The sequence below is a fragment of the Pistacia vera genome, unplaced genomic scaffold, assembly GCF_008641045.1.
Source record: "Pistacia vera cultivar Batoury unplaced genomic scaffold, PisVer_v2 Contig251, whole genome shotgun sequence".
NCBI lineage: Eukaryota > Viridiplantae > Streptophyta > Magnoliopsida > Sapindales > Anacardiaceae > Pistacia > Pistacia vera.
In genome coordinates, this window is record NW_022196059.1 from 358,426 (window position 1) to 383,317 (window position 24,892).

General features: G+C 33.9%; 2 protein-coding genes across 3 annotated transcripts; both read left to right on the top strand.

The window, feature by feature from the left end:
- Positions 1–21,318, top strand: LOC116132416 (membralin-like protein At1g60995). 2 transcript variants are annotated; one of them, XM_031418066.1, is made up of 14 exons: positions 1–249; positions 441–503; positions 1,938–2,369; positions 4,330–4,411; positions 5,364–5,425; positions 5,497–5,591; positions 6,308–6,387; positions 18,009–18,092; positions 19,132–19,248; positions 19,751–19,836; positions 19,959–20,065; positions 20,231–20,322; positions 20,407–20,483; positions 20,710–21,318. In XM_031418066.1, exons 1-14 carry the CDS (start codon positions 97–99, stop codon positions 21,190–21,192), a joined length of 2,013 nt encoding a protein of 670 aa, XP_031273926.1. In that variant the 5' UTR covers positions 1–96; the 3' UTR covers positions 21,193–21,318. The 2 variants fall into 2 exon arrangements, with proteins under 2 accessions (XP_031273926.1, XP_031273927.1); XM_031418067.1 differs by having other exon boundaries at positions 233–357.
- A 224-nt stretch (positions 21,319–21,542) lies between these two features.
- Positions 21,543–22,493, top strand: LOC116132420 (membralin-like protein At1g60995). Its single transcript, XM_031418070.1, has 2 exons — positions 21,543–21,662; positions 21,885–22,493. The coding sequence occupies exons 1-2, from the start codon at positions 21,624–21,626 to the stop codon at positions 22,365–22,367; spliced, it is 522 nt and encodes a 173-aa protein (XP_031273930.1). The 5' UTR covers positions 21,543–21,623; the 3' UTR covers positions 22,368–22,493.
- Positions 22,494–24,892: the final 2,399 nt, after the last annotated feature.

Here is a 24,892-nt window from a genome sequence, read left to right on the forward strand (position 1 = left end):
AAAAAAAAAAAAAAAAATTAATCCTAAACGATCCTGTCTCTGAGCAGAGCAGAGATATCTCTCCAACGATTTGTCCAGTGCACTGCACGTACAAAAATGGATCCAGAGCAGACATTCATAAGGGTTCAAGAGAGGTTCTCTCAGATGTTGACGCCTAAAGTTAGAGCTGCTTTGGAATACATCTATCTTTTCATTGCCATCACTTTGTTTTGTGTTCTTGTTGTTATGCACGCCAACTATGTTCAACAGGTTTCAGCTCTTTCTATTTTTGGGTTCTAATTGTTCTAATTTGTATCGACTTCTTCAATTTTTATGTCAACCCAGAAGCCCCAAACTGTAAATTTATGCGAATCGGAGGTGGGTTTGTGTTGTTTGTTTGATTTTTTCAATGATATGATGGGTAATTTTTTTACTTCTGTATGGTTGTTTTGTATATAAAGCCTGGATGTTCGAGTGAACTCTCTGGAATTGAGACGACCGAAGCCCAGCTTATTCAAATTAAGGTATGTGTGTGATCTTGTTGTTTTGAATTTCAGCTTAGTTTGTTTGTTTGCTTGCAAATTTACTAAATTGCTGCATATTGTTCAGCTTCATATTATCTTGTAAAACCTTCGTGTATAGTGCGGATATGACTAAATTGAAAATGAAACTTTGTGCATGAAGTGGGTTTATCACTGTTTTCCACCTATGTTTGTACTGCTACCAGAATATGTTCTTTTCTGATATTTAGAGTAATGTCCTTTGTGGCGAAATATAGTGTCAGTTACTTTTAGGTCGATCTATCGGTATTTGAGTGGCCCTTAAGTTCTTGAGAATGCTTTTGCAATCAATTATTGCATTTAGGAGTATCAACTATGACGTTGTATTTAGGTGTGGGACAACTATCTTTTGTCTCTCTTGGCCAAGGATTCCTAAATGTTGCTAAAGAAAGAAAGTTGCATGGAGATGACTTGGATTAATTCAAATCTTTGTTGGGCTACTTCTAATGATGGTACTTGACTAGATGCTCTGCTTGATAGAAACTGATTTGCTAATTTTGTGATACGAAGAAACTCACAAATTCAATTGTTTGAAGGGATGGCATGTCAGGTGACAATGATGGAGTTTTGCCAAATTCCTTGTTGGTTTCTATGTTTCTATTTTTATTTTTCATTTGTGATTTATCTACTTGTAGAAAATATACAAGGAGAACAAGAAGACAATCTTGAATTATATGGGGATTAACAAGCCAATATGGTGTTTTTAGTTTGTTTGGAAAGGAAACAATTTGAGTGAATAAACTGTAATCATTTAATATCGTAAGTGATATGTGTCAATAGCACCTCAAAAACTCAGGTAAAATCAAATTAGGAGAAGACCCCAGTTCTTGATGATATTGTCTAATTGGTATTTGATTTTTTATTAATAATTTTTTAGTTTATGATATGATCTGTAAAGCACTATAACACAAGATTGTATACAGCAAATACCATAGGCATTACATAGAACATTGAATACATACTCAAGGTTGTAGCCAAGGGTGGCTCGGCAAGCAATTCTTAATTCNTGATGATATTGTCTAATTGGTATTTGATTTTTTACTAATAATTTTTTAGTTTATGATATGATCTGTAAAGCACTATAACACAAGATTGTATACAGCAAATACCATAGGCATTACATAGAACATTGAATACATACTCAAGGTTGTAGCCAAGGGTGGCTCGGCAAGCAATTCTTAATTCAGTGCAACTTGACATTTTCCTGGTTCAGCTTTGCTTCACTAAAATTCCTTGATTCCTCCATGTAATTTAGAAGTGTGCTGTTTTATTTGTTTTATTTTTAGGGTCCAGGTATCTAGTTTTGAGATTTAGTTGTATTTTACAGATAACTTGAGTTTGTTTCTTAATGGCCTGAAGTGTCATGATTGAGACACAAACCTTTTTCTTTTGCTGCAGATAACCAGTGCTGGCTTGTGGTTGCAAAACGGGTCTGATTCTAATGTTACTGATTTTCCTAGTGTGGAAACTGCAACCACTACAGTAGAAGTAGCCAATGTGGATGAAGATGAATTGACATTTTCAGCTTCAAATTTTTGGTTGAATTGGATTGGTTCCAATGCTCGGAAGGGCAAATTGGCATTGAAGTTCTGGAAGACTGATAGTGAACTTGGTGATCAAGCAGAAAGCTTTGGTAATAGTCAAAGCTCTAGGTCAAGGGCTGATGGTGCAGTTGTTAAAACTGATAAGGAAGAGCTACGTAATTTCCCTTTGTCAGGCAAGGAGACAATTAAAGCTGCAATCATTAACTTTGGCAAAAAGTGGTACAGGCGTCTATCTTTCTTTTGGAGACACACAATGCAAATATTAGGAAGTTTCCAGAAGCTGTGGGTGAGTAAATTATTAATATTTCTTTTTAATGCTTGATAAATATTTCACAAAACTTCTTTTAGTTTGCTTCCCACATTAGCCATTTTTTTTTACCTCCATTTTTCACATTCTCAAGTACTGAAACAATTGTATTATTAAGATTCTGCTGTTATAAAAATTTTTTATCATCATTTGCATTTGGATTCCTGTTGTGAATAGACTTGGCAAAATGGGCGGGTGGGCCGGGTACTGTCTGGGTCTAAACGGGTACGAGTCTTACAGGTACGGGTCTTAAACGGGTCGAATTAAACAGGTTCAATACTTTAGGCCGTACCCTACCCTACACGGGTACGGGTGGAACCGCGAGTACCTGTTTCTAGTGAAGTTCCTCTTGACCCTTCTTCTCAAAGTACTTTAGGACCCTTCCAACGAATCTCAATAGCAAATCTTTGTTCTTTTTTCTTCCTTCTTTGCAATCTCATGCGCCAAATCCCACCCGTCCATCCTCTATACCACCATTTTCACCTCATACTTCTTCGTCACAACTCACAAGAGGCGGCCATGGCTGCCACCTCATCATCATTATCACCATTCTTCAAACCAAACCCAAACCCAAAAGCAAATACCCAAAATAGAACAACCTCAAAATCTTCAAATCCTTGAAAAAACAAAAAGAAAAGAAAACTTGTTTCCAAAATTACACAATGTTTTTCATTCTTTCCCATAACTCGACCACACAAAACAAACCCAAAAAAGAAAAATTCTTAAAAACTCCGAAATCTTGAGAAACACGAAGAGAAAACAATTTGAAGAAATGGAAATGTGCTGCTTTACAACCTATCTTGATGAACCAGAAGTGAGAAGGGCTGGGTGAATTCAAGGTTTTTTTACGCCATCAATTGGATCTATTATACCAATAGCCCCTTAGTCGCAAAGAAGAAGAGTGGGTTGTTGAAAAACTCTTTGGGAAGAAAAAATAGTGGGTTAGGGAAGGGGAATGAATGGAGATTGTGAATGATTTTGATAGGAAAGAGGCGAACTACGAATGAACAAGAGAAGAGAAGTTTGTGAATAGATTTAGCCAACTCTACTTGCCAAAAAGTTTGATGGGATAGGCCAAAAAGTTTGATGGGATAGAAGAGAAGTTAAGTTTGGAGAGAGAGAGAGAGAGAAGGCAAACAAAAGGTGTTGTAGCCTTGTAGGCGTCTGCTCATATGCTACGAAAGAGAAAAACTTTTTTTCTTTAAATTAAAAACGGGCACCTGTGGGTGTACCTGGTCTACCCGTTTACAAAACGGGTAGGGCCGGGTACGGGTCTTAAAAAACGGGTTTAATAATACAGACCCATACCCTATATAATTTACCAGGGTATGGGGTCGACCCGCGGGTCCCAACCCGTTTTGCCAGGTCCAGTTGTGAACATTTCAGCACTTGTGGGCCCTTCTCTCTCTCTCTCTTTCTTCTTTCTTAAAAATTAAATTCACAAAAATACCAAAGGGCAGTTGTGCTAACCTATGATATACTATATAGAGGATGCTATGTTGTGCACTATTGCCTACCGTGTAGTGTATACCAATATGTGTGGCATAATCATATAGCACTACTAATTGGTTTTTAAGCATCTTGACACTAGCTAGTGCCATTTGATAATGTTGTTCACCGTACACATACGAGAATGAATTGAGAAGTGAGTATGTGAAATAAGTTCTGATTTTTATCCTTTTTTCCGTTTCTTTTTTCCACATAGCCCATATTGAAGTTTGTTTTCATTTTCCTTTGAAGTTTTAAATGCAACCAATTGATATTTAGTTTAATATTCCTCATGATTATGCCTCTCTCTCAAACAGAAACTGCTTTTCTGATTCAGTTACTTCATTTATAGAAATGTGTTTCTAATGTATCGTTTTGAATCATAAATTGATTTATTTATTATGATTACGAAATATCTCTCTCTATGCTGAATTTGAATTTTCTAGTACAGAATATATCTGGGGTTCATTTAAATCTTGATGTTCCAAAGTGGTTGCAAATACTTTACTTGGACAGGATAAACGCATATGCAGGTAACTCACTATCACCCACCTCCCCCCTTATAGTTGTTTGTTTGTAGTCCTAACTCTTTAGGTCTCTTGATTTAATTGGGAGGCAGGAGAAAAGCTTGTCTGTTTCGGAATTGGGTTATCTGGTTAGAAAGAAATAGGAGAATTTTTGAGGATACAATTGGAGAAGGGATTTGGTCCGAGGGTGATAAAGTAAAATTCTGGGCTTCTCTTTGGGTGTCTATTACTTAAAAATTCAAAGATGTTTCTTATTTCATTATTTAACAGGATTGGAAAGCTTCAGTTATCTAGCTAGGGAAGATTTTTGTGCAAATTTGATCAGGGAATTTTGATTTTCAGTGTTGAAGATTTTGGAATAGGGGAGGTGCTTTCGTTTTGTGTTGTTCTATGAATCCTTGGGTTTAGGGACAGCTTGTCCTTTTATATGGACATTATGTCCATTCTTGTATACTTTGTGTACTTTTTTTTTTACAGAGAATCTTTGTCTCTATGCAAAAGAAAGTTAGAACTCAGTAAATTTTCTTGCTCTTATTGTGGTAAAAGCCATTTAAACTAAATTATTTTTACACGCTATAATTTCAAATTATGGAATGCAATCTGGCTAATGAGTTTAATATTTTTCATCTTTATGATTTTTTTAGATTTCCAAGTTTTTTTAATAATATACTGGTAAGGGGTTGGAACCAAGATATTAATGCAGAAGTTTAGCAAACGGGGGTTTGCTTCATTTTTTTGTCAATATTACGCAATTTAGGATGTAGGATAATCTGGGTGGGCTATGCTTACCTTTCTGAGTAAAAATGTTAAATGGTTATTACAAAATACTGGTTGGATTTGTAGATCATATGATTTATATGCAGGAGTGATATATTTAGTAGAATCACATCCTCTCTTTTTCAGCTGCTCTGAGTTGTGTAATAGATTTAATATTTTAATAAAATCTGTCATCTTGCAGTGCAGTGGCTTGAAGATAGAAGCAAAGTGTTTGAACCTACTTATTTATACACAATGGAGAAGGTAATTCTTTTTTTTATTTATTTATTTTATCTTAGGTTTTCTAATGTTTTCTGAATTAACTTGTTCTGTAGGGATATTTCTTGCTACCTGAATCAGCGAGGTCTCAGCATAACATACGCACTGTTAATATTAGCATATCAGCTAGGCATTCCTGCTTTGGAAACAGGTTATTCGCTAATTGCAACTACATACCATGGTTTGGCTTATCTTGAAATTGACAAATATCTGTTGTATGACATTTTAAGTCTTAAGTTATTATTCTAGCATTTAGATATTCTTAGTTTTAAATTATATAGAAACTTAAGTGCCTGCTATATGTCATTTAAGCAGAGAATTACAGTTTATAACTTAAAACCATATTGGAAAATATATGATGCTACTAAGTCTGTTATTTCATCTGTGTCTACAGCATCATTTTCACTGGTCTTTTGAACTTTTTTGCCGAGTATAAGTGTTTTGGTGTTGTATTCAATCATGCATATAACAGTTTTGGCACATTATTCATTACATATTTTATCATCGAAGAATCTGTTATTGTCTTGGGGAGAAAGTGAAAAGAGGTTGCAGTTGAGAGCTTAAATTTTAATTGAAGGAAAATTTTCAGTTTAAAATTAATGGCTTGTTAGCTTTACTCTAGAAACAGTTATGGCAATGCCAAATTATGATGCTAATGGTCTGGCAATTTGATTTCAAGGTTTCAAGTTTAGTTCATATTCAATTGTTTTATTGAATCAAGAGATTTTGTTGTTAAAGCTTTTGAAAAGTTAATGTGGGAAAATAATTGCCATAAGTCTCTAAATTTTGTTTCCATTTTAAAGCTTCGAGTGGTATGCATGTGAATGCTTTGAGCTAAAATGTACTTGAATTTTTTCTTACATACAGGTGGCAACAACTTCTCATAAATAGATTTGTTGGATATGATACTATTTTGATGAATAGCTTACTGAACTCTCCTGGTCAAGGTAACTGTTCGGTTCTCTGGATTTCCTGCTATATGAAATTTTATTTACAGTACATCTTATGCAAAGTATATAACATGAAATGCAACATAATATAACAGTGTCAGTTTGTCTTTGAGTTTATAATTTTTTTTAGTTTTATTTATAATATTTTATATGTTTGTTGACAGCTTGAATCACACAATAGCTAGGCCATAGTCCTGCAATCATGCGGAATGGCCTTTTTCTACTGTTTCTTTATTAAATTAAAAAAAAAAATCTTAAGGTTTCGTCTTCCAATGACATCTTTCCCTATTTAATGTTTTACTAATTCAGTGAGCGTCTGTCTAACATACCTTTTTCTTTTCTCTCACTTAACTTTGGCTGTTGTCAACAGCAGCAATGGGTATTCTTGAGTTTGGGAAAGTGAAGTTGGGTGAAAGGACATGGAACTTTAACTGGATATTTGATTGGCTCGATCCATGTTTTATTCTTTCTCATTGTTTTGCTTAGTAGTTTGATAAATCATCAATTTAATATGTTTTTTGGGTAACTGTGGCTTTCAATGTTTAAATTACAAAATTTTTCTAAAACTTTGGATTGTGTTTGTACTAAAGAATCTTAAATACACTAACTTGTATGCTTCAATGGATTATATGTTTAAAAATAATAACATTTTCTTTGGTCTAACCTCAAACTGCCAAATCAAACCAAACAGAATTACAAATTTACATTTTGGTATGATTTGGTTTTGGGGGTTATAATTATTTGGCTTAATTTGCGATCAAGATACCAAGCCATGTTTTGTTTGATTTGGTTTGATTCTCAAAAAACATAGACAACTCCTAGGTTTTCTGTACTTTACACAAATTTTGACATAAATTTATGACTTAGATAGCAATNGTGGTGGTACCGCCCTGTCTGAATTTGGTAGTACTATTTTGTCCAAACGTTTCGATTGCTACTTCATTGTTTGGAGAGTGTTATCGGGTTTTCCCAAATAATAGATTAGGGCAGGATCCGTGTAAGAGGTCAAGGGAATGTTCCCTGCTATGGTTTGGGGAGTTGGAACTCCTTCAGGAGGAGTTTCCTCATGGTTGTAGGGAATTTCCTCATTGTTGTTGTTGTTTATGCTAGGACACTTAGTTTCGAAACTAGGAACCATAAGAATTTATGGTTGAACTTTGAAAAAGGAACTGACGGGTCAATTGAGTTTACTTGATAGAGAGGTGAAATCTTGCCCTCCTTCTAGTGCCAAATTGTTGATGCTTGATTTTGACACCAAAATGTGAGCTGATTATAATGAGTAGGTGAGCTACTGTGAGTACAGTAGCATGCAAAGACGTAAATATAAAGTTGACAAGATAATTTTTATAGTAGTTCAGATGCTTAAAGCGAGTCCTACATCTATTGTGTTCGATTATATAAAGATTACTCTCTGATCACTAGACAACCTTACAAGAGGTTGCGAGCTACAATATGGGATTACAAATGTTTGGTGTTCTTAGAGAATATTAAGGCAATCTCCTTCTAGTAGTGTGTCTTTGCTGTTTTCTTTGTTGAATGTGTGCATGTCTAACTTCCATTTTATGGAGGGAAGCTACCTATTTATACCCGTTTAGCTGAAGGTAATGATTACACTTTCAAATGGCCTGGTGTCGTGTAGATTTCTCCTGCCTTCCCATTCATTTAGAACTCAAAGAATATCCTTAAATTAAACGAGGCTTGGACAGGTGTGTGAACCAAATTCACACAGCCATAAATTCTTGAGTCGGTTTGGGTCTATGACAACTATAATCCTTTTACCTTTGGAGACGTGTCATGTTTTAGATGGTAGAATGCTTTCCTGGATTCTGATTGGTGCTTGATGACATCAGCATATGTCAACCCTTATTTTAGGCATAACACACTCTATTAAAGACACGTTAATCATTAGGGTCTGCTTGGGAGTTTTTTTTCCACTGGTTTTGAGGTGTTTTTAATTAGATTGGTTTTGATGTGTTCTAAAACCATTACTTGCCAAATTTTTTATACACTGGTTTTGATTGGCTTAAAAACCACCCAGAACTAGTGTAATGTATTTTTGAGGGGTTTATAAAACACCCCAAATCGGGGTATTTTGGTTGGTTTTAAAATTTTATTTCACAAATACCCTATCCACTATAAAAATATCCTAATTATATCCAAAAAAAAAAAAATTATGCGCGTCTCCAACCATATTAAATATAAAATAATTTTAAGCAATCATAAAAAAAAAAAAATTATTAAAATCTCATTTCTAGATGCTTTTTTGGAGAAGTGGAGCTACCATTTTTCAATCATTCCAGGTTCTACAAAGAATGGCGAAGAAGGATCATGAGACTTTATCACATTTGAAGTTATAAAATACTAATAAATAGAAAACAAGTAAAGAACTCTTACCTTATAATTGAAAAAACAAAACCCCCAAGTACTGGTTAGAGTTGGGGTATTTTTATGAGCATATATATAAATTTATCATTTTAAACTGTCAGAATCGCTGGAAAATAAACTTCCAAGCATAGGTTGGGTGTTTTAACAACCACTACTAAAAACCCTTCAAAACTGCTATGATGGTTTACCCTCAAAACCGATACGGCGGTTTATTCTCATAACCGCTATCATAAAACTCTCAAGCAGACCCTTAAGTAAAAGTATCAAAATTATAATCAAACCCTAAGACATAATGATAGGGCTTGGTGTATGATATGTTTATATGAGGAATAGAGACCTCCAAGAACAAGAGATAAAGAGATTAATTCACAAAATTATTCATTCATAACCACGATCTAGATTTAGACTATTATATAGCCTTACACTTGACTCCAAATGAGTCCTAAAAGGATTTTTAATTCCTTTTCTAATTGCATAATAGAGTAATTATAATTCTTATTCTAAACGATATCCTTATTACAAGATATTTTAATTGTCTGATTCTACCTAACGTACCCTTTTCGCGATATCTCCCCAATCATCCCAGGATCGAGTTCCTAACACATAAGCCCTTTTTAGACATGTCCTACTCCAATTTACATGAGCATGCATTCAAATTTTAGTAAATGATCACAATGGTTAACCATGAAAACTAAAAGGATGAAAAGAAAAGAAATTGATATAGAAGACCGATTGAAGATGAAGATAAAATAGAATGTCAAATCCATAATAACAATAGATGTAAATTTTATAATAAAATTATTTGGATAAAGTCTCAATAGAGAATCCTCTACATAGGAGTAGTCATCAATATGAATGGGTTTTGTGACACCCCTAAGTTTCAGACTTTAGAAACACCCACAAGTGTTTTAAACTGACATCATCACCTCCAATTTGGGAATATTAGTTAATAAACTCTCACTTGATTATTCAAAAATATTTCCATTTACAAATTTTTTTCTCATATTCTAGCCCTCTCACACAATTAAGGACAATAGAGAAGGGTATAAATATTTTTTTTTCACATGTCAAAAAAAAAAAAAAAAAATTCCTTGAAATCATCTTTAACAAAGTGGTTGTTGATTTTAAAGGCTCTATTCAAATATAATGCTGAAGATTATAATTTAGGAATAAAGATTCGATTAATTTGGTAATGTTAGTTCGAAATTATGAATATTAGCATGGTTTAAGAGTATTACGACACATAATTATCTTTTAAAAAAAAAAAAAAACATATAAAAGATGTCATTTTTCTTTAACTGATAAATCATCTATCTACAATTAATGAATTTGATTTTTATAACATTTTATTCATTTATACCACATCACTTTTTTATATATATCTTTGTATATGCAATATATTCTTTGAGTTTGAGATTTGATTTGGTTTTTGAATTTTATGAATTTATATTGATTTGGAAGGTTTATATCTAAAAATAATAAAAGACAGGTATATGTTTTATGAATTTCAGGTATGAATTTAGTTTTAAAATTTTTAAAGTTTTATCCTTAGGGAAAAAATGTGTAAAATTTAAAATACATTTTCGATATATTTTGTTAAAAAATAAGGGAAAATTGGAGTTCCATTAATAAATCAAATTAGTGACAAAGATGAAAAGGGTAACTTTGCTAGTTTGCAAAACCAATGGGTGTTAAGATATTTCAACAAAACAGAGGGAGAACTTCCCACCACTCCCAAAGGTCAAACAGAAACAATAATAAGAAAATAATCCCAAGAGAGTTCAGAAAAAAAAAAAAAAAAAAAAATTAATCCTAACGTCATCTCTGTCTCTGAGCAGAGCAGAGATATCTCTCCAACGATTTGTCCAGTGCATGCACGTACAAAAAATGGATCCAGAGCAGACATCATAAGGGTTCAAGAGAGGTTCTCTCAGATGTTGACGCCTAAAGTTAGAGCTGCTTTGGAATACATCTATCTTTTCATTGCATCACTTGTTTGTGTTCTTGTTGTTTATGCACGCCAACATGTTCAACAGGTTTCAGCTCTTTCTATTTTTGGGTTCTAATTGTTCTAATTTGTATCGACTTCTTCAATTTTTATGTCAACCAGAAGCCCCAAACTGAAATTTATGGAATCGGAGGTGGGTTTGTGTTTTTTGTTTGATTTTTTCAATGATAGATGGGTAATTTTTTTACTTCTGTATGGTTGTTTGTATATAAAGCCTGGATGTTCGAGTGAACTCTCTGGAATTGAGACGACGAAGCCCAGCTTATTCAAATTAGGTATGTGTGTGATCTTGTTGTTTTGAATTTCAGCTTAGTTGTTTGTTTGCTTGCAAATTTACTAAATTGCTGCCTATTGTTCAGCTTCATATTATTTGTAAAACCTTGTGTATAGTGCGGATATGACTAAATTGAAAATGAAACTTTGTGCATGAAGTGGGTTTTATCACTGTTTTCCACCTATGTTGTACTGCTACCAGAATATGTTCTTTTCTGATATTTAGAGTAATGTCTTTGTGGCGAAATATAGTGTCAGTTACTTTATCGATCTATCGGTATTTGAGTGGCCCTTAAGTTCTGAGAATGCTTTTGCAATCAATTATTGCATTAGGAGTATCAACTATGACGTTGTATTTAGGTGTGGGACAACTATCTTTTGTCTCTCTGGCCAAGGATTCCTAAATGTTGCTAAAGAAAAGTTGCATGGAGATGACTTGGATTAATTCAATCTTTGTTGGGCTACTTCTAATGATGGTACTTGACTAGATGCTCTGCTTGATAGAAACTGATTTGCTAATTTTGTGATACGAAGAAACTCACAAATTCAATTGTTTGAAGGGATGGCATGTCAGGTGACATGATGGAGTTTTGCCAAATTCCTTTTTGGTTTCTATGTTCTATTTTATTTTTTCATTTGGATTTATCTACTTGTAGAAAATATACAGGAGAACAAGAAGACAATCTTGAATTATATGGGGATAACAAGCCAATATGGTGTTTTAGTTTGTTTGGAAAGGAAACATTTGAGTGAATAAACTGTAATCATTAATATCGTAAGTGATATGTGTCAATAGCACCTCAAAAACTCAGGTAAATCAAATTAGAGAAGACCCAGTTCTTGATGATATGTTAATTGGTATTTGATTTTTTATAATAATTTTTAGTTTATGATATGATCTGTAAAGCACTATAACACAAGATGTATACAGCAAATACCATAGGCATTACATAGAACATTGAATACATACTCAAGGTTGTAGCAAGGGTGGCTCGGCAAGCAATTCTTAATTCAGTGCAACTTGCATTTTCCTGGTTAGCTTTGCCTCACTAAAATTCCTGATTCCTCCATGTAATTTAGAAGTGTGCTGTTTTATTTGTTATTTTAGGGTCCAGGTATCTAGTTTTGAGATTTAGTTGTATTTTACAGATAACTTGAGTTTGTTTCTTAATGGCCTGAAGTGTCAGATTGAGACACAAACCTTTTTCTTTGCTGCAGATAACCAGTGCTGGCTTGTGGTTGCAAAACGGGTCTGATTCTAATGTTACTGATTTTCCTAGTGTGGAAACTGCAACCACTACAGTAGAAGTAGCCAATGTGGATGAAGATGAATTGAATTTTCAGCTTCAATTTTGGTTGAATTGGATTGGTTCCAATGCTGGAAGGGCAAATTGGCATTGAAGTTTGGAAGACTGTAGGGAACTTGGTGATCAAGCAGAAAGCTTTGGTAATAGTCAAAGCTCTAGGTCAAGGGCTGATGGTGCAGTTGTTAAAACTGATAAGGAAGAGCTACGTAATTCCCTTTGTCAGGCGGAGACAATTAAAGCTGCAATCAAACTTTGGCAAAAAGTGGTACAGGCGATCTTTCTTTTGGAGACACACAATGCAAATATAGGAAGTTTCCAGAGATGTGGGGTGAGTAAATTATTATATTTTTTTTAAGCTTGATAAATATTTCACAAAAATTCTTTTAGTTTGCTTCCACATAGCCATTTTTTTTTACCTCCATTTTTCACATTCTCAAGTACTGAACAATGTATTATTAAGATTTGCTGTTATAAAATTTTTTATCATCATTTGCATTTGGATTCCTGTTGTGAATAGACTGGCAAAATGGGGGTGGGCCGGGTACTGTCGGGTCTAAACGGGTACGAGTCTTAGGTACGGGTCTTAAACGGGTCGAATAAACAGGTTCAATACTTTAGGCCGTACCCTACCCTACACGGGTACGGGTGGAACCGCGGTACCTGTTTCTAGTGAAGTCCTCTTGACTTCTTCTCAAAGTACTTTAGGACCCTTCCAACGAATCTCAAAGCAATCTTTGTTCTTTTTTCTTCCTTCTTGCAATCTCATGCGCCAATCCCACCCTCCATCCTTATACCACATTTTCACATACTTCTTCGTCACAACTCAAAAAGGCGGCCTGGCTGCCACCTCATCCATTATCACATTCTTCAAACCAAACCCAAACCCAAAAGCAAATACCCAAAAAGAACAACCTCAAAATCTTCAAATCCTTGAAAAAACAAAAGAAAAGAAAACTGTTCCAAAATTACACAATGTTTTTCATTCTTTCCCATAACTGAAACACAAAACAAACCCAAAAAAGAAAAATCTTAAAAACTCGAAATCTTGAGAAACACGAAGAGAAAACAATTTGAAGAAATGGAAATGTGCTGCTTTACAACCTATCTGATGAACCAGAAGTGAGAAGGGTGGGTGAATTCAAGGTTTTTTTACGCCATCAATTGGATCTATTTACCAATAGCCCCTTAGTGCAAAGAAGAAGAGTGGGTTGTTGAAAAACTCTTTGGGAGAAAAATAGTGGGTTAGGGAAGGGGAATGAATGGAGATTGTGAATGATTTTGATAGGAAAGAGGCGAACTACGAATGAACAAGAGAAGAGAAGTTTGTGAAAGATTTAGCCAACTCTACTGCCAAATTTGATGGGATAGGCCAAAAGTTTGATGGGATAGAAGAGAAGTTAAGTTTGGAGAGAGAGAGAGAGAAGGCAAACAAAAGGTGTTGTAGCCTTGTAGGGTTGTCAATGCTACGAAAGAGAAAAACTTTTTTTCTTTAAATTAAAAACGGGCACCTGTGGGTGTACCGGTCTACCGTTTACAAAACGGGTAGGGCCGGGTAGGGTCTTAAAAAACGGGTTTAATAATACAGACCCATACCTATATAATTTACCGGGTATGGGGTCGACCGCGGGTCCCAACCGTTTTGCCAGGTCATTGTGAACATTTCAGCACTGTGGGCCCTCTCTCTCTCTCCTTTCTCTTTCTTAAAAATTAAATTCACAAAAATACCAAAGGGCAGTGTGCTAACCTATGAATACTATATAGAGGATGCTATGTTGTGCACTATTGCCTACCGTGTAGTGTATACCAATATGTGTGGCATAATCATATAGCACTACTAATTGGTTTGTAAGCATCTTGACACTAGCTGTGCCATTTGATAAGTTGTTCACCGTAAACATACGAGAATGAATTGAGAAGTGAGGATGTGAAATAAGTTCTGATTTTTTCCTTTTTTCCGTTTCTTTTTTCCACATAGCCCATATTGAAGTTTGTTTTCATTTTCCTTTGAAGTTTAAATGCAACCAATTGATATTTAGTTTAATATTCCTCATGATTATGCTCTCTCTCAAACAGAAACTGCTTTTCTGATTCAGTTACTTCATTTATAGAAATGTGTTTCTAATGTATCGTTTTGAATCATAAATTGATTTATTTATTATGATTACGAAATATCTCTCTCATGCTGAATTTGAATTTTCTAGTACGAATATATTGGGGTTCATTTAAATCTTGATGTTCCAAAGTGGTTGCAAATACTTTACTTGGACAGGTAAAAGCATATGCAGGTAACTCACTATCACCCACCTCCCCCTTATAGTTGTTTGTTTGTAGTCCTAATCTTTAGGTCTCTTGATTTAAGGGAGGCAGAAGAAAAGCTTGTCTGTTTTGGAATTGGGTTATCTGGTTAGAAAGAAATAGGAGAATTTTTGAGGATACAATTGGAGAAGGGATTTGGTCGAGGGTGATAAAGTAAAATTCTGGGCTTCTCTTTGGGTGTCTATTACTTAAAAATTCAAAGATGTTTCTTATTTCATATTTAACAGATTGGAACTTCAGTTATCTAGCTAGGGAAGATTTTTGTGCAAATTTGATCAGGAATTTGATTTTCAGTTTGAAGATTTTGGAATAGGGAGGTGTGCTTTCGTTTTGTGTTGTTCTATGAATCCTTGGGTTTAGGGACAGCTTGTCCTTTTATATGGACATATGTCCATTCTTGTATACTTTGTGTACTTTTTTTTTTACAGAGAATCTTTGTCTCTATGCAAAAGAAAGTTAGAACTCAGTAAATTTTCTTGCTCTTTATTGTGAAAGCCATTTAACTAAATATTTTTACACGCTATAATTTCAAAATTATGGAATGCAATCTGGCTAATGAGTTTAATTTTCATCTTTATGATTTTTTAGATTTCCAAGTTTTTTAATATATACTGGTAAGGGGTTGGAACCAAGATATTAATGCAGAAGTTTAGCAAACGGGGGTTTGCTTCATTTTTTGTAATATTACGCAATAGGGTAGGATAATCTGGTGGGTATGCTTACCTTTCTGAGTAAAAATGTTAAATGGTTATTACAAAATACTGGTTGGATTTGTAGATCATATGATTTATATGCAGGAGTGAATATTTAGTAGAATCACATCCTCTCTTTTTCAGCTGCCTGAGTTGTGTAATAAGATTTAATATTTTATAAAATCTGTCATCTTGCAGTGCAGTGGCTTGAGATAGAAGCAAAGTGTTTGAACCTACTTATTATACACAATGGAGAAGGTAATTCTTTTTTATTTATTTTTTATCTTAGGTTTTCTAATGTTTCTGAATTAACTTGTTCTGTAGGGAATTTCTGTACCTGAATCAGCGAGGTCTCAGCATAACATACGCTGTTAATATTAGCATATCAGCTAGGCATTCCTGCTTTGGAAACAGGTTATTCGCTAATTGCAACTACATACCATGGTTTGGCTTATCTTGAAATTGACAAATATCTGTTGTATGACATTTTAAGTCTTAAGTTATTATTCTAGATATTAGTATTCTTAGTTTTAAATTATATAGAAACTTAAGTGCCTGCATATGTCATTTAAGCAGAGAATTACAGTTTATAACTTAAAACCATATTGGAAAATATATGATGCTACTAAGTCTGTTATTTCATCTGTGTCTACAGCATCATTTTCACTGGTTTTTGAACTTTTTTGCGAGTATAAGTTTTTGGTGTTGTATTAATCATGCATATAACAGTTTGGCACATTATTCATTACATATTTTATCATCGAAGAATTGTTATTGTCTGGGGAGAAAGTGAAAAGAGTTGCAGTGAGAGCTTAAATTTAATGAAGGAAAATTTCAGTTTAAAATAATGGCTTTTTAGCTTTACTCTAGAAACAGTTATGGCAATGCCAATTATGATGCTAATGGTCTGGCAATTTGATTTCAAGGTTTCAAGTTTAGTCATATCACATTGTTTATTGAATCAAGAGATTTTGTTGTTAAAGCTTTTGAAAAGTTAATGTGGGAAAAAATTGCCATAAGTCTCTAAATTTTGTTTCCATTTTAAAGCTTCGAGTGGTATGCATGTGAAGCTTGAGCTAAAATGTACTTGAATTTTTCTTACATACAGGTGGCAACAACTTCTCATAAATAGATTGTGTGGATATGATACTATTTTGATGAATAGCTTACTGAACTCTCCTGGTCAAGGTAACTGTCGGTTCTCTGGATTCTGCTATATGAAATTTTATTTACAGTACATCTTATGCAAAGTATATAGCATGAAATGCAAAATATATAACAGTGTCAGTTTGTCTTTGAGTTTATAATTTTTTTAGTTGAATTTATAATATTTTATATGTTTGTTGACAGCTTGAATCACAGAATAGCTAGGCCATAGCCCTGCAATCATGCGGAATGGCCTTTTTCTACTGTTTCTTTATTAAATTAAAAAAAAAAAAAAAATCTGAAGGTTTCGCTTCCAATGACATCTTTCCCATTTAATGTTTTACTAATTCAGTGAGCGTCTGTCTAACATAACTTTTTCTTTTCTCTCACTTAACTTTGGCTGTTGTCAACAGCAGCAATGGGTATTCTTGAGTTTGGGAAAGTGAAGTTGGGTGAAAGGACATGGAACTTTAACTGGATATTTGATTGGCTCGATCCATGTTTTATTCTTTCTCATTGTTTGCTTAGTAGTTTGATAAATCATCAATTTAATATGTTTTTGGGTAACTGTGGCTTTCAAGTTTAAATACAAAATTTTTCTAAAACTTTGGATTGTGTTTGTACTAAAGAATCTTAAATACATAACTTGTATGCTTCATGGATTATATGTTTAAAAATAATAACATTTTCTTTGGTCTAACCTCAAACTGCCAAATCAAACCAAACAGAATTACAAATTTACATTTTGGTATGATTTGGTTTTGGGGGTTTAATTATTTGGCTTAATTTGCGATCAAGATACCAAGCCATGTTTTGTTTGATTTGGTGATTCTCAAAAAACATAGACAACTCCTAGGTTTTCTGTACTTTACACAAATTTTGACATAAATTTATGACTTAGATAGCAATGGTTTGGAGTTAAACTGATTTGGGATTTTTATGTTTAAATAAATTAACAAGTTGTACTTCTGTCATGGAAACAAATGCTGGGATTCTTTCTCCTCTCTTCTCTCTCTCATTGAACTGCTTTATTTCTCAATTAAAAATGACATGTTACTCTTTGCCTCTTTTCTCTGTTCTCTATCATCGAAACCATCCTTTTTCTGTTAAACTATTTTTGATCTATAATTACGTTAGTTATAGACTTCTTACATTTGATAATGGAACTCTTAACTCTAAACTATTTTTGCTCTTTGTGTAAATATTTGAGAATCCAAGTATTTTGATTCAAAGGAAGAAAATGATACTGTATGGACTCCTGGCCAAAATATACAAATAGATTTTTCAGAATTACATATAGTTCTGAGTGAATTGATGCATGCACTCTTAATCAATTAAAATATCATTGAAATACTGGCAAAGGAAATGATTCCATGTATTATAGAAAAACGAAAACAAGGTGAGGAAAAACTAATACAGGTACTCAAAAGTCAAGAAATGAGATGAGATTTATGAGGTGGGTCACTAATCACTTCTTGAATTTGTTTGCAGGTTATCTTTTTAATTATCAGACAAAGGAGTTCTATAATCTTAGTTATGCTCACGAACCACCAGAAGGTCCTGCAAAGTTTGGAGGTTTGATATGTTTTGCCTTATTTCTTCTTCTATGAAGTGCTTGTTTGTGTGTTGAGGTTGCATTATCTTATTTAATAATGTCCTTGATGCAATTTATATAGGTCTTATTTGGTTGGCGATTATTTATCAATTTGTTTTTTTGATGTCAGGAATTGTTTGCTGAACATGCATCAATACTGTGTCTTGACATGGGCAAGAGTGTGTGATTCCCACTTTCGTAGGAGTTTGGCAATAATTTGAAGTGTTTAGCACATAAGACATGAATTATAATTTAAAAAGAAAAAAGAAAATGACAAACATCCAGTGATTTTCATTTGTTGTCATTCTATTCAAAATTACATTCACGTCCCTAGAACTATCTTAGAAAAAGAAAACTGAATGGGCATGTTTCTTATTTTTTTTCCTGGTAATTGTGTGCCAATTTTCCTTGTGGAGATTATATTTCTAAAACAGAAATGCCAAAAAAGAAAAAAAAAGAATTAATTTTTACTATTTTCTTGTTGGAATGAAGTAAAGCTTTACTTCCATAATGAGTTTTATCTATAGGACTTGCTTGCATTAGATCTCTGTATTCCACTGATATCTCTCCTCTTTCTATAAAACAGCCAACCTACTTTCTCCATCCGCATCCTGTCCTGGCCTAAAAGGTCCAAAAAAAAAAAAAAAAAAACAAACAAACAATTTTAATTGATAGTGTTTCATTTGAAGGCAATCCACTTGTAAACTCCAGCAAATATCATGTATAGTGAAAGCCTTGTTAGATAACAAAATATTCCTTGGGTAAATGAAGTAGATTTGTTGTGCATAACTGTATTAAAAGATCCCAAGTACTATAGCGTGATGCTGAGTTTGCATCATATTGCACTCAGAGAAGTTGGTCAATTTTGTATCTGAATATTTGCCTATTGTTAACAATTACCTATATTAGTGATACATGACATAGCAGGAGGAATTTCTTTAGTTATTGAATCAAGTATATGTATATTGATTGTGACCTGATGGAGTTAAGAGTTATCTCTTTTTTCTTTAATATATGCAGATTATCTGGTGACAAAATGTGGCGTGCTTATGATGTCATTATTTGTCTTTTTCACAACCACAATGTCAGTTTCATTTACGTTGAGAGAGACACAGACTCGCATGCTGAAGTTTACAGGTCTGCTTTATGTAATCTTTTTCTCTGGGGTCGTAACATGGTGTAATCACCGCACAGCAGAACATGTTAGATACTTTTGTTCCTTTTTTCAACCCTTTTTACAGTCAAGCTTACAAAACCCCTTTCCACCTGCTATGAGCCAAAACCTGTTTAAATACTTGAGATATAACCAATTGAGCTAGCTAATACCCACATATATTTTTGTTCATTCCTGCCGGTTAATTTGTAGAACAACCTCATTGATGTAGTTGCTTATTTCTCACCTTATCGTGTTTGCACTCTTGGAAGAGGTTTCAATAATTATTTAGGTTCTGTAGAGGATGTAATTTCTGTGATGAGAGTTCATCCTTTATATTACTTGATTGATGGGTTTAGTGGGAACAAGCTCTGTAATTGGTAGCATTATTGGTGTGCCATTACCACCATGCATCATGATTCTTCCTGTCCTTTTTTGCTCTGATTATGATATGATTGGATGTACCCTACTCTCAAATTACTGCAGTGCAGCTTCAACACCATGCTCGGCATCAGCTTCCGACATTTCAGTTGATCTTTGTGCATGTAATTGAATCCCTTGTCTTTGTACCGGTATGCATTGATCCTACTTCTTTATTTAATATTGAAGAGTTTTAAATATCCCATCTTTTACTTTTTAGATTTTTGTGCTATTAGCACTTAACTGATAGAGACTTGTATGTTGGATTGTGTAGATAATGATTGGTATCCTCTTTTTCCTGTTCGAGTTTTATGATGACCAGCTGTTGGCTTTCATGGTTTTGATTCTTGTCTGGTTATGTGAACTATTTACACTGATCAGGTCTCTCTCTCTCTCTCTCATATTACGAAACATGGTAAAAGAGGCCATAGGTTCATGTTACTTGTCAACCATTGATATTAGTTGGTTTTTTTAGTTAAAAGAATCAAAGCATATACTTGATTCTTTTATCTTTCTAATGTGTTTGTGCTTGATGTTATGTTGTAGCGTACGCACGCCAATCTCAATGAAGTTCTTCCCTCGCTTCTTTTTGCTCTACTTTCTGGTTTTCCACATTTATTTCTTCTCTTATGCCTATGGTATGAAGCCAAAATTTTTTTTTTTTTTTTTCTCACTGGAACTATTACTTTTGTCTTAGGGCATAACTATATTAAAATTTCCAGGTTTTTCATATCTGGCCCTCTCTACAACTGCAGCATTTATGCAGCACCTCATTCTATACTTCTGGAACCGTTTTGAGGTAACCAATCCCAAAAGCAAATTTAGGCTTTTAAATACTGATCCTTCATTGATTTATATTTCAACTTCCAGAGATCTTCCCTCTGAAATTGCATTCGCTGTAAATGTCTCAATGAGGCAGAGTGCCTATATAGCCTTTGTGTTAGTGTAAATCATGTTTTTATTTATTTCACTTATGTTCTTTGATTGAAGTTTGATCTTTCATTCCTTTGCTAATCTTACCTCAGGTGCCAGCTCTGCAAAGATTCATGCAAAATCGCCGGTCTCAGCTTCAGCAACATCCAGACTTCCAAATTACCTCCTCTACCATTCTTGCATCGACATTACATATCACAAGATTGAACACAAGGAACCCAGGCCCACCTAACACAGACATGGCCTCTGGGCAAGGCTGGAGACCTGGACCCGACCAAGCCATGCCGGCCAATCGGGCAGAAGCTCCTGGACCAGAACGATCAGAAAACGATAGTACAGATAGGGTTGGTAACACTACAGGGATCCCAGGACAAACTGACCTCCGGCAAGGCGAAACTGGTCCCAACCCAGGGACCATGAATTCATTTAGCTCACTATTGTTATGGATCTTAGGAGGGGCTTCTGCCGAAGGCTTCAACTCGTTTCTTTCGATGTTCAGAGATGTTAGAGAGCAAGGGCAAGTTTACGCTGAGCCTCCAAGGCCTGAAAATGGGGGAACTCAGAATGTGCAATAACAGAAATGGATTTTACAATTTAAAAGGAATCTAAATGCTAATTAGTTGTATCTTTATGTATCTCTTATAAACTTATAGCGCCAGGCTTGAACACTTTTTGTATAGAAATTATATTTGAGATATGTTGTAGGGCAAGCCTCCTTTCTTTTTTTTTTTTTTTTTGGAAGAAAAGAGAAGCTTGTATAGGCAATTATTTTGCTCTTGGTTCTTGCCAGAACTTTCATTCCCTTGTAAGAGAGAAAACGAGATTCAAAATCATTGTATGATAGCTGTTTTTTTGCTAATTAAGTTAATATTTTCTGATTTCATGTTACTATACTCCAACTTATCTATGGTAACGNTCACTGGAACTATTACTTTTGTCTTAGGGCATAACTATATTAAAATTTCCAGGTTTTTCATATCTGGCCCTCTCTACAACTGCAGCATTTATGCAGCACCTCATTCTATACTTCTGGAACCGTTTTGAGGTAACCAATCCCAAAAGCAAATTTAGGCTTTTAAATACTGATCATTGATTTATATTTCAACTTCCAGAGATCTTCCCTCTGAAATTGCATTCGCTGTAAATGTCTCAATGAGGCAGAGTGCCTATATAGCCTTTGTGTTAGTGTAACTCATGTTTTTATTTATTTCACTTATGTTCTTTGATTGAAGTTTGATCTTTCATTCCTTTGCTAATCTTACCTCAGGTGCCAGCTCTGCAAAGATTCATGCAAAATCGCCGGTCTCAGCTTCAGCAACATCCAGACTTCCAAATTACCTCCTCTACCATTCTTGCATCGACATTACATATCACAAGATTGAACACAAGGAACCCAGGCCCACCTAACACAGACATGGCCTCTGGGCAAGGCTGGAGACCTGGACCCGACCAAGCCATGCCGGCCAATCGGGCAGAAGCTCCTGGACCAGAACGATCAGAAAACGATAGTACAGATAGGGTTGGTAACACTACAGGGATCCCAGGACAAACTGACCTCCGGCAAGGCGAAACTGGTCCCAACCCAGGGACCATGAATTCATTTAGCTCACTATTGTTATGGATCTTAGGAGGGGCTTCTGCCGAAGGCTTCAACTCGTTTCTTTCGATGTTCAGAGATGTTAGAGAGCAAGGGCAAGTTTACGCTGAGCCTCCAAGGCCTGAAAATGGGGGAACTCAGAATGTGCAATAACAGAAATGGATTTTACAATTTAAAAGGAATCTAAATGCTAATTAGTTGTATCTTTATGTATCTCTTATAAACTTATAGCGCCAGGCTTGAACACTTTTTGTATAGAAATTATATTTGAGATATGTTGTAGGGCAAGCCTCCTTTCTTTTTTTTTTTTTTTTTGGAAGAAAAGAGAAGCTTGTATAGGCAATTATTTTGCTCTTGGTTCTTGCCAGAACTTTCATTCCCTTGTAAGAGAGAAAACGAGATTCAAAATCATTGTATGATAGCTGTTTTTTTGCTAATTAAGTTAATATTTTCTGATTTCATGTTACTATACTCCAACTTATCTATGGTAACGTTACTATATTAGTATCCTTTGGATAAGATAATTTAATAGAGAAATTGGATTAAAATTTAGGTGCACATCTAATATATGTTTAAAACAAAAACAGACAGAATCATTTCAATAACTAAAAAAAAAAAAAAATGCAAAGCAACGTAAAGTAACTGCTTTTATATTTTTGTCCTCTATCTTATTATAATACTAGTTGAAAGTCTCGCACGTTGCATAGGTTGTTTATGATATTGGTTTTGACATCACATTTATTTGAATAATTAGATGTTTCAGTTGGTTGATATCTACTATTGAGATATATATTGTAAAGGTCTATTAAATTAAAGATTTTAATTATATATAGTTTTACATTATGATTTTACTGTGTGGTATTGTTTTTTACGGTCAAAATGTCTAACACTTTAAAATGATGTCACTTCATACATTGTTTTAAATAACTTGTCATTTCTTTTAAGTGTGGTTCGACCACAATTAGAAGGATTTACATTTATCCAAATTCATCGTGTAATAAATCAAATTAAAGCTCTGCCTATCTAGTTTCCAAAGATTCAAACCGTTCATTAATTGGATTTTTATTAAGTTATGACCAATTTACTACCAACTGTTCAATGGAAATCGAGAAACAGAAGAAACCAAAATGTCTGTGATGATACTCGGCTGTGGGTCTACAGTTATCCAAATTCAGCATATATCAAATTAAAGGCATGTTTGTCTAGTTTCTGAATATTCAAACCATTCATCAATTAGATTTTTATTAAGCAAGTTATGGTCAATTTACTATTGATTATTCAGTGAAAAGTAAGGAAATGAGGAAACCGAAATGTGTGTGATGATAAAATGAATGGTTCGGCAGTGGGTCTACAGTTATTGAAATTTAGCATATAATATATCAAATTAAAGAACTGTCTATTTGGTTTCCAAATATTCAAACCGCTCGTCAATTGGATTTTTATTGAGTAAGTTATAGTCAATTTACTACTAACTGTTTAGTGGAAACTAAGAAATAGGGAAAACTGAAATGTGCGTGATGATAAATGAATGGTTCAATTGTGGGTCTATAGTTATCCAAATTTAGCATATAATATATCCAATTAAAGCTTTGTCTATTTAATTTCCAAATATTTAAGTCGTTCATCAGTTATATTTTTATTGAACAAGTTATGGTCAATTTACTACTGACTATTATATGAAAACCAAGAAACAGGGGAAACTGAAATGTATGTGATGATAAAATGAATGGTTTGGCTGCGCGTCTACAGTTATCTAAATCCAGTGTATAATATATCAAATTAAATCCCTATCTATCTAGTTTTTAAATATTCAAACCGTTTTTTAATTGGAATTTTATTGAGTAAGTTATGACCAATTTACTATTAACTGTTCAGTGGAAACCGAAAAACGAGGAAAATCAAAATATGTGTGATAATAAAATAAATAGTTTCCAAATTTTTATTGAGCAAGTTATAGTCAATTTGCTACTGACTATTATGTGAAAACCAAGAAACAAGGGAAACCAAAATGTGTGTGATGATAAAATAAATGGTTTGGATGTGCGTCTACAATTATCTAAATCCAGTGTATAATATATCAAATTAAAGGTCTGTCTGTCTAATTTCCAAATATTCAAACCGTCAGTCAATTGGATTTTTCTTGAGCAAGTTATGACTAATTTACTATTGACTATTAAGTGAAAACTAAGAAATAGGAGAAACTGAAATGTGTGTGATGATAAAATGAATGATTTGATAGTGGGTCTACAGTTATTGAAATTTAGTATATAATATAACAAATTAAAGCACTATCTATCCAGTTTCCAAATATTCAAACCGCTCGTCAATTGGATTTTTATTAAGCAAGTTATGACTAATTTACTACTAACTATTTAGTGAAAATCGAAAAATAGGAAAACTGAAATATGTGTGATGATAAAATGAATGGTTTGGCAGTGGGTCTACAGTTATCTAAATTCAGCTTTTAATATATTAAATTAAAGCTTTGTCTGTCTAGGTTCTAGAGATTCAAACCGCTCATCAATTGGATTTGTGTTGAGTAAGTTATGGTTGATTTACTACTGACTGTTCAGTGAAAACCGAGAAATAGGAGAAAACAAAATATGTGTGATGATAAAATGAACGGTTCGATAGTGAATCTACAATTATCCAAATTCAGCGTATAATTTATCAAATTA

Bases quoted from the DNA above. Each gene is read 5' to 3' on its own strand.
- LOC116132416 (XM_031418066.1), top strand. From the start codon at position 97: ATGGATCCAGAGCAGACATTCATAAGGGTTCAAGAGAGGTTCTCTCAG. The intron at 504-1,937 runs GTATGTGTGTGA...CTTTTGCTGCAG, and splicing joins CCCAGCTTATTCAAATTAAG to ATAACCAGTGCTGGCTTGTG. The intron at 4,412-5,363 runs GTAACTCACTAT...GTCATCTTGCAG, and splicing joins CAGGATAAACGCATATGCAG to TGCAGTGGCTTGAAGATAGA.
- LOC116132420 (XM_031418070.1), top strand. From the start codon at position 21,624: ATGCAGCACCTCATTCTATACTTCTGGAACCGTTTTGAG. The intron at 21,663-21,884 runs GTAACCAATCCC...ATCTTACCTCAG, and splicing joins ACTTCTGGAACCGTTTTGAG to GTGCCAGCTCTGCAAAGATT.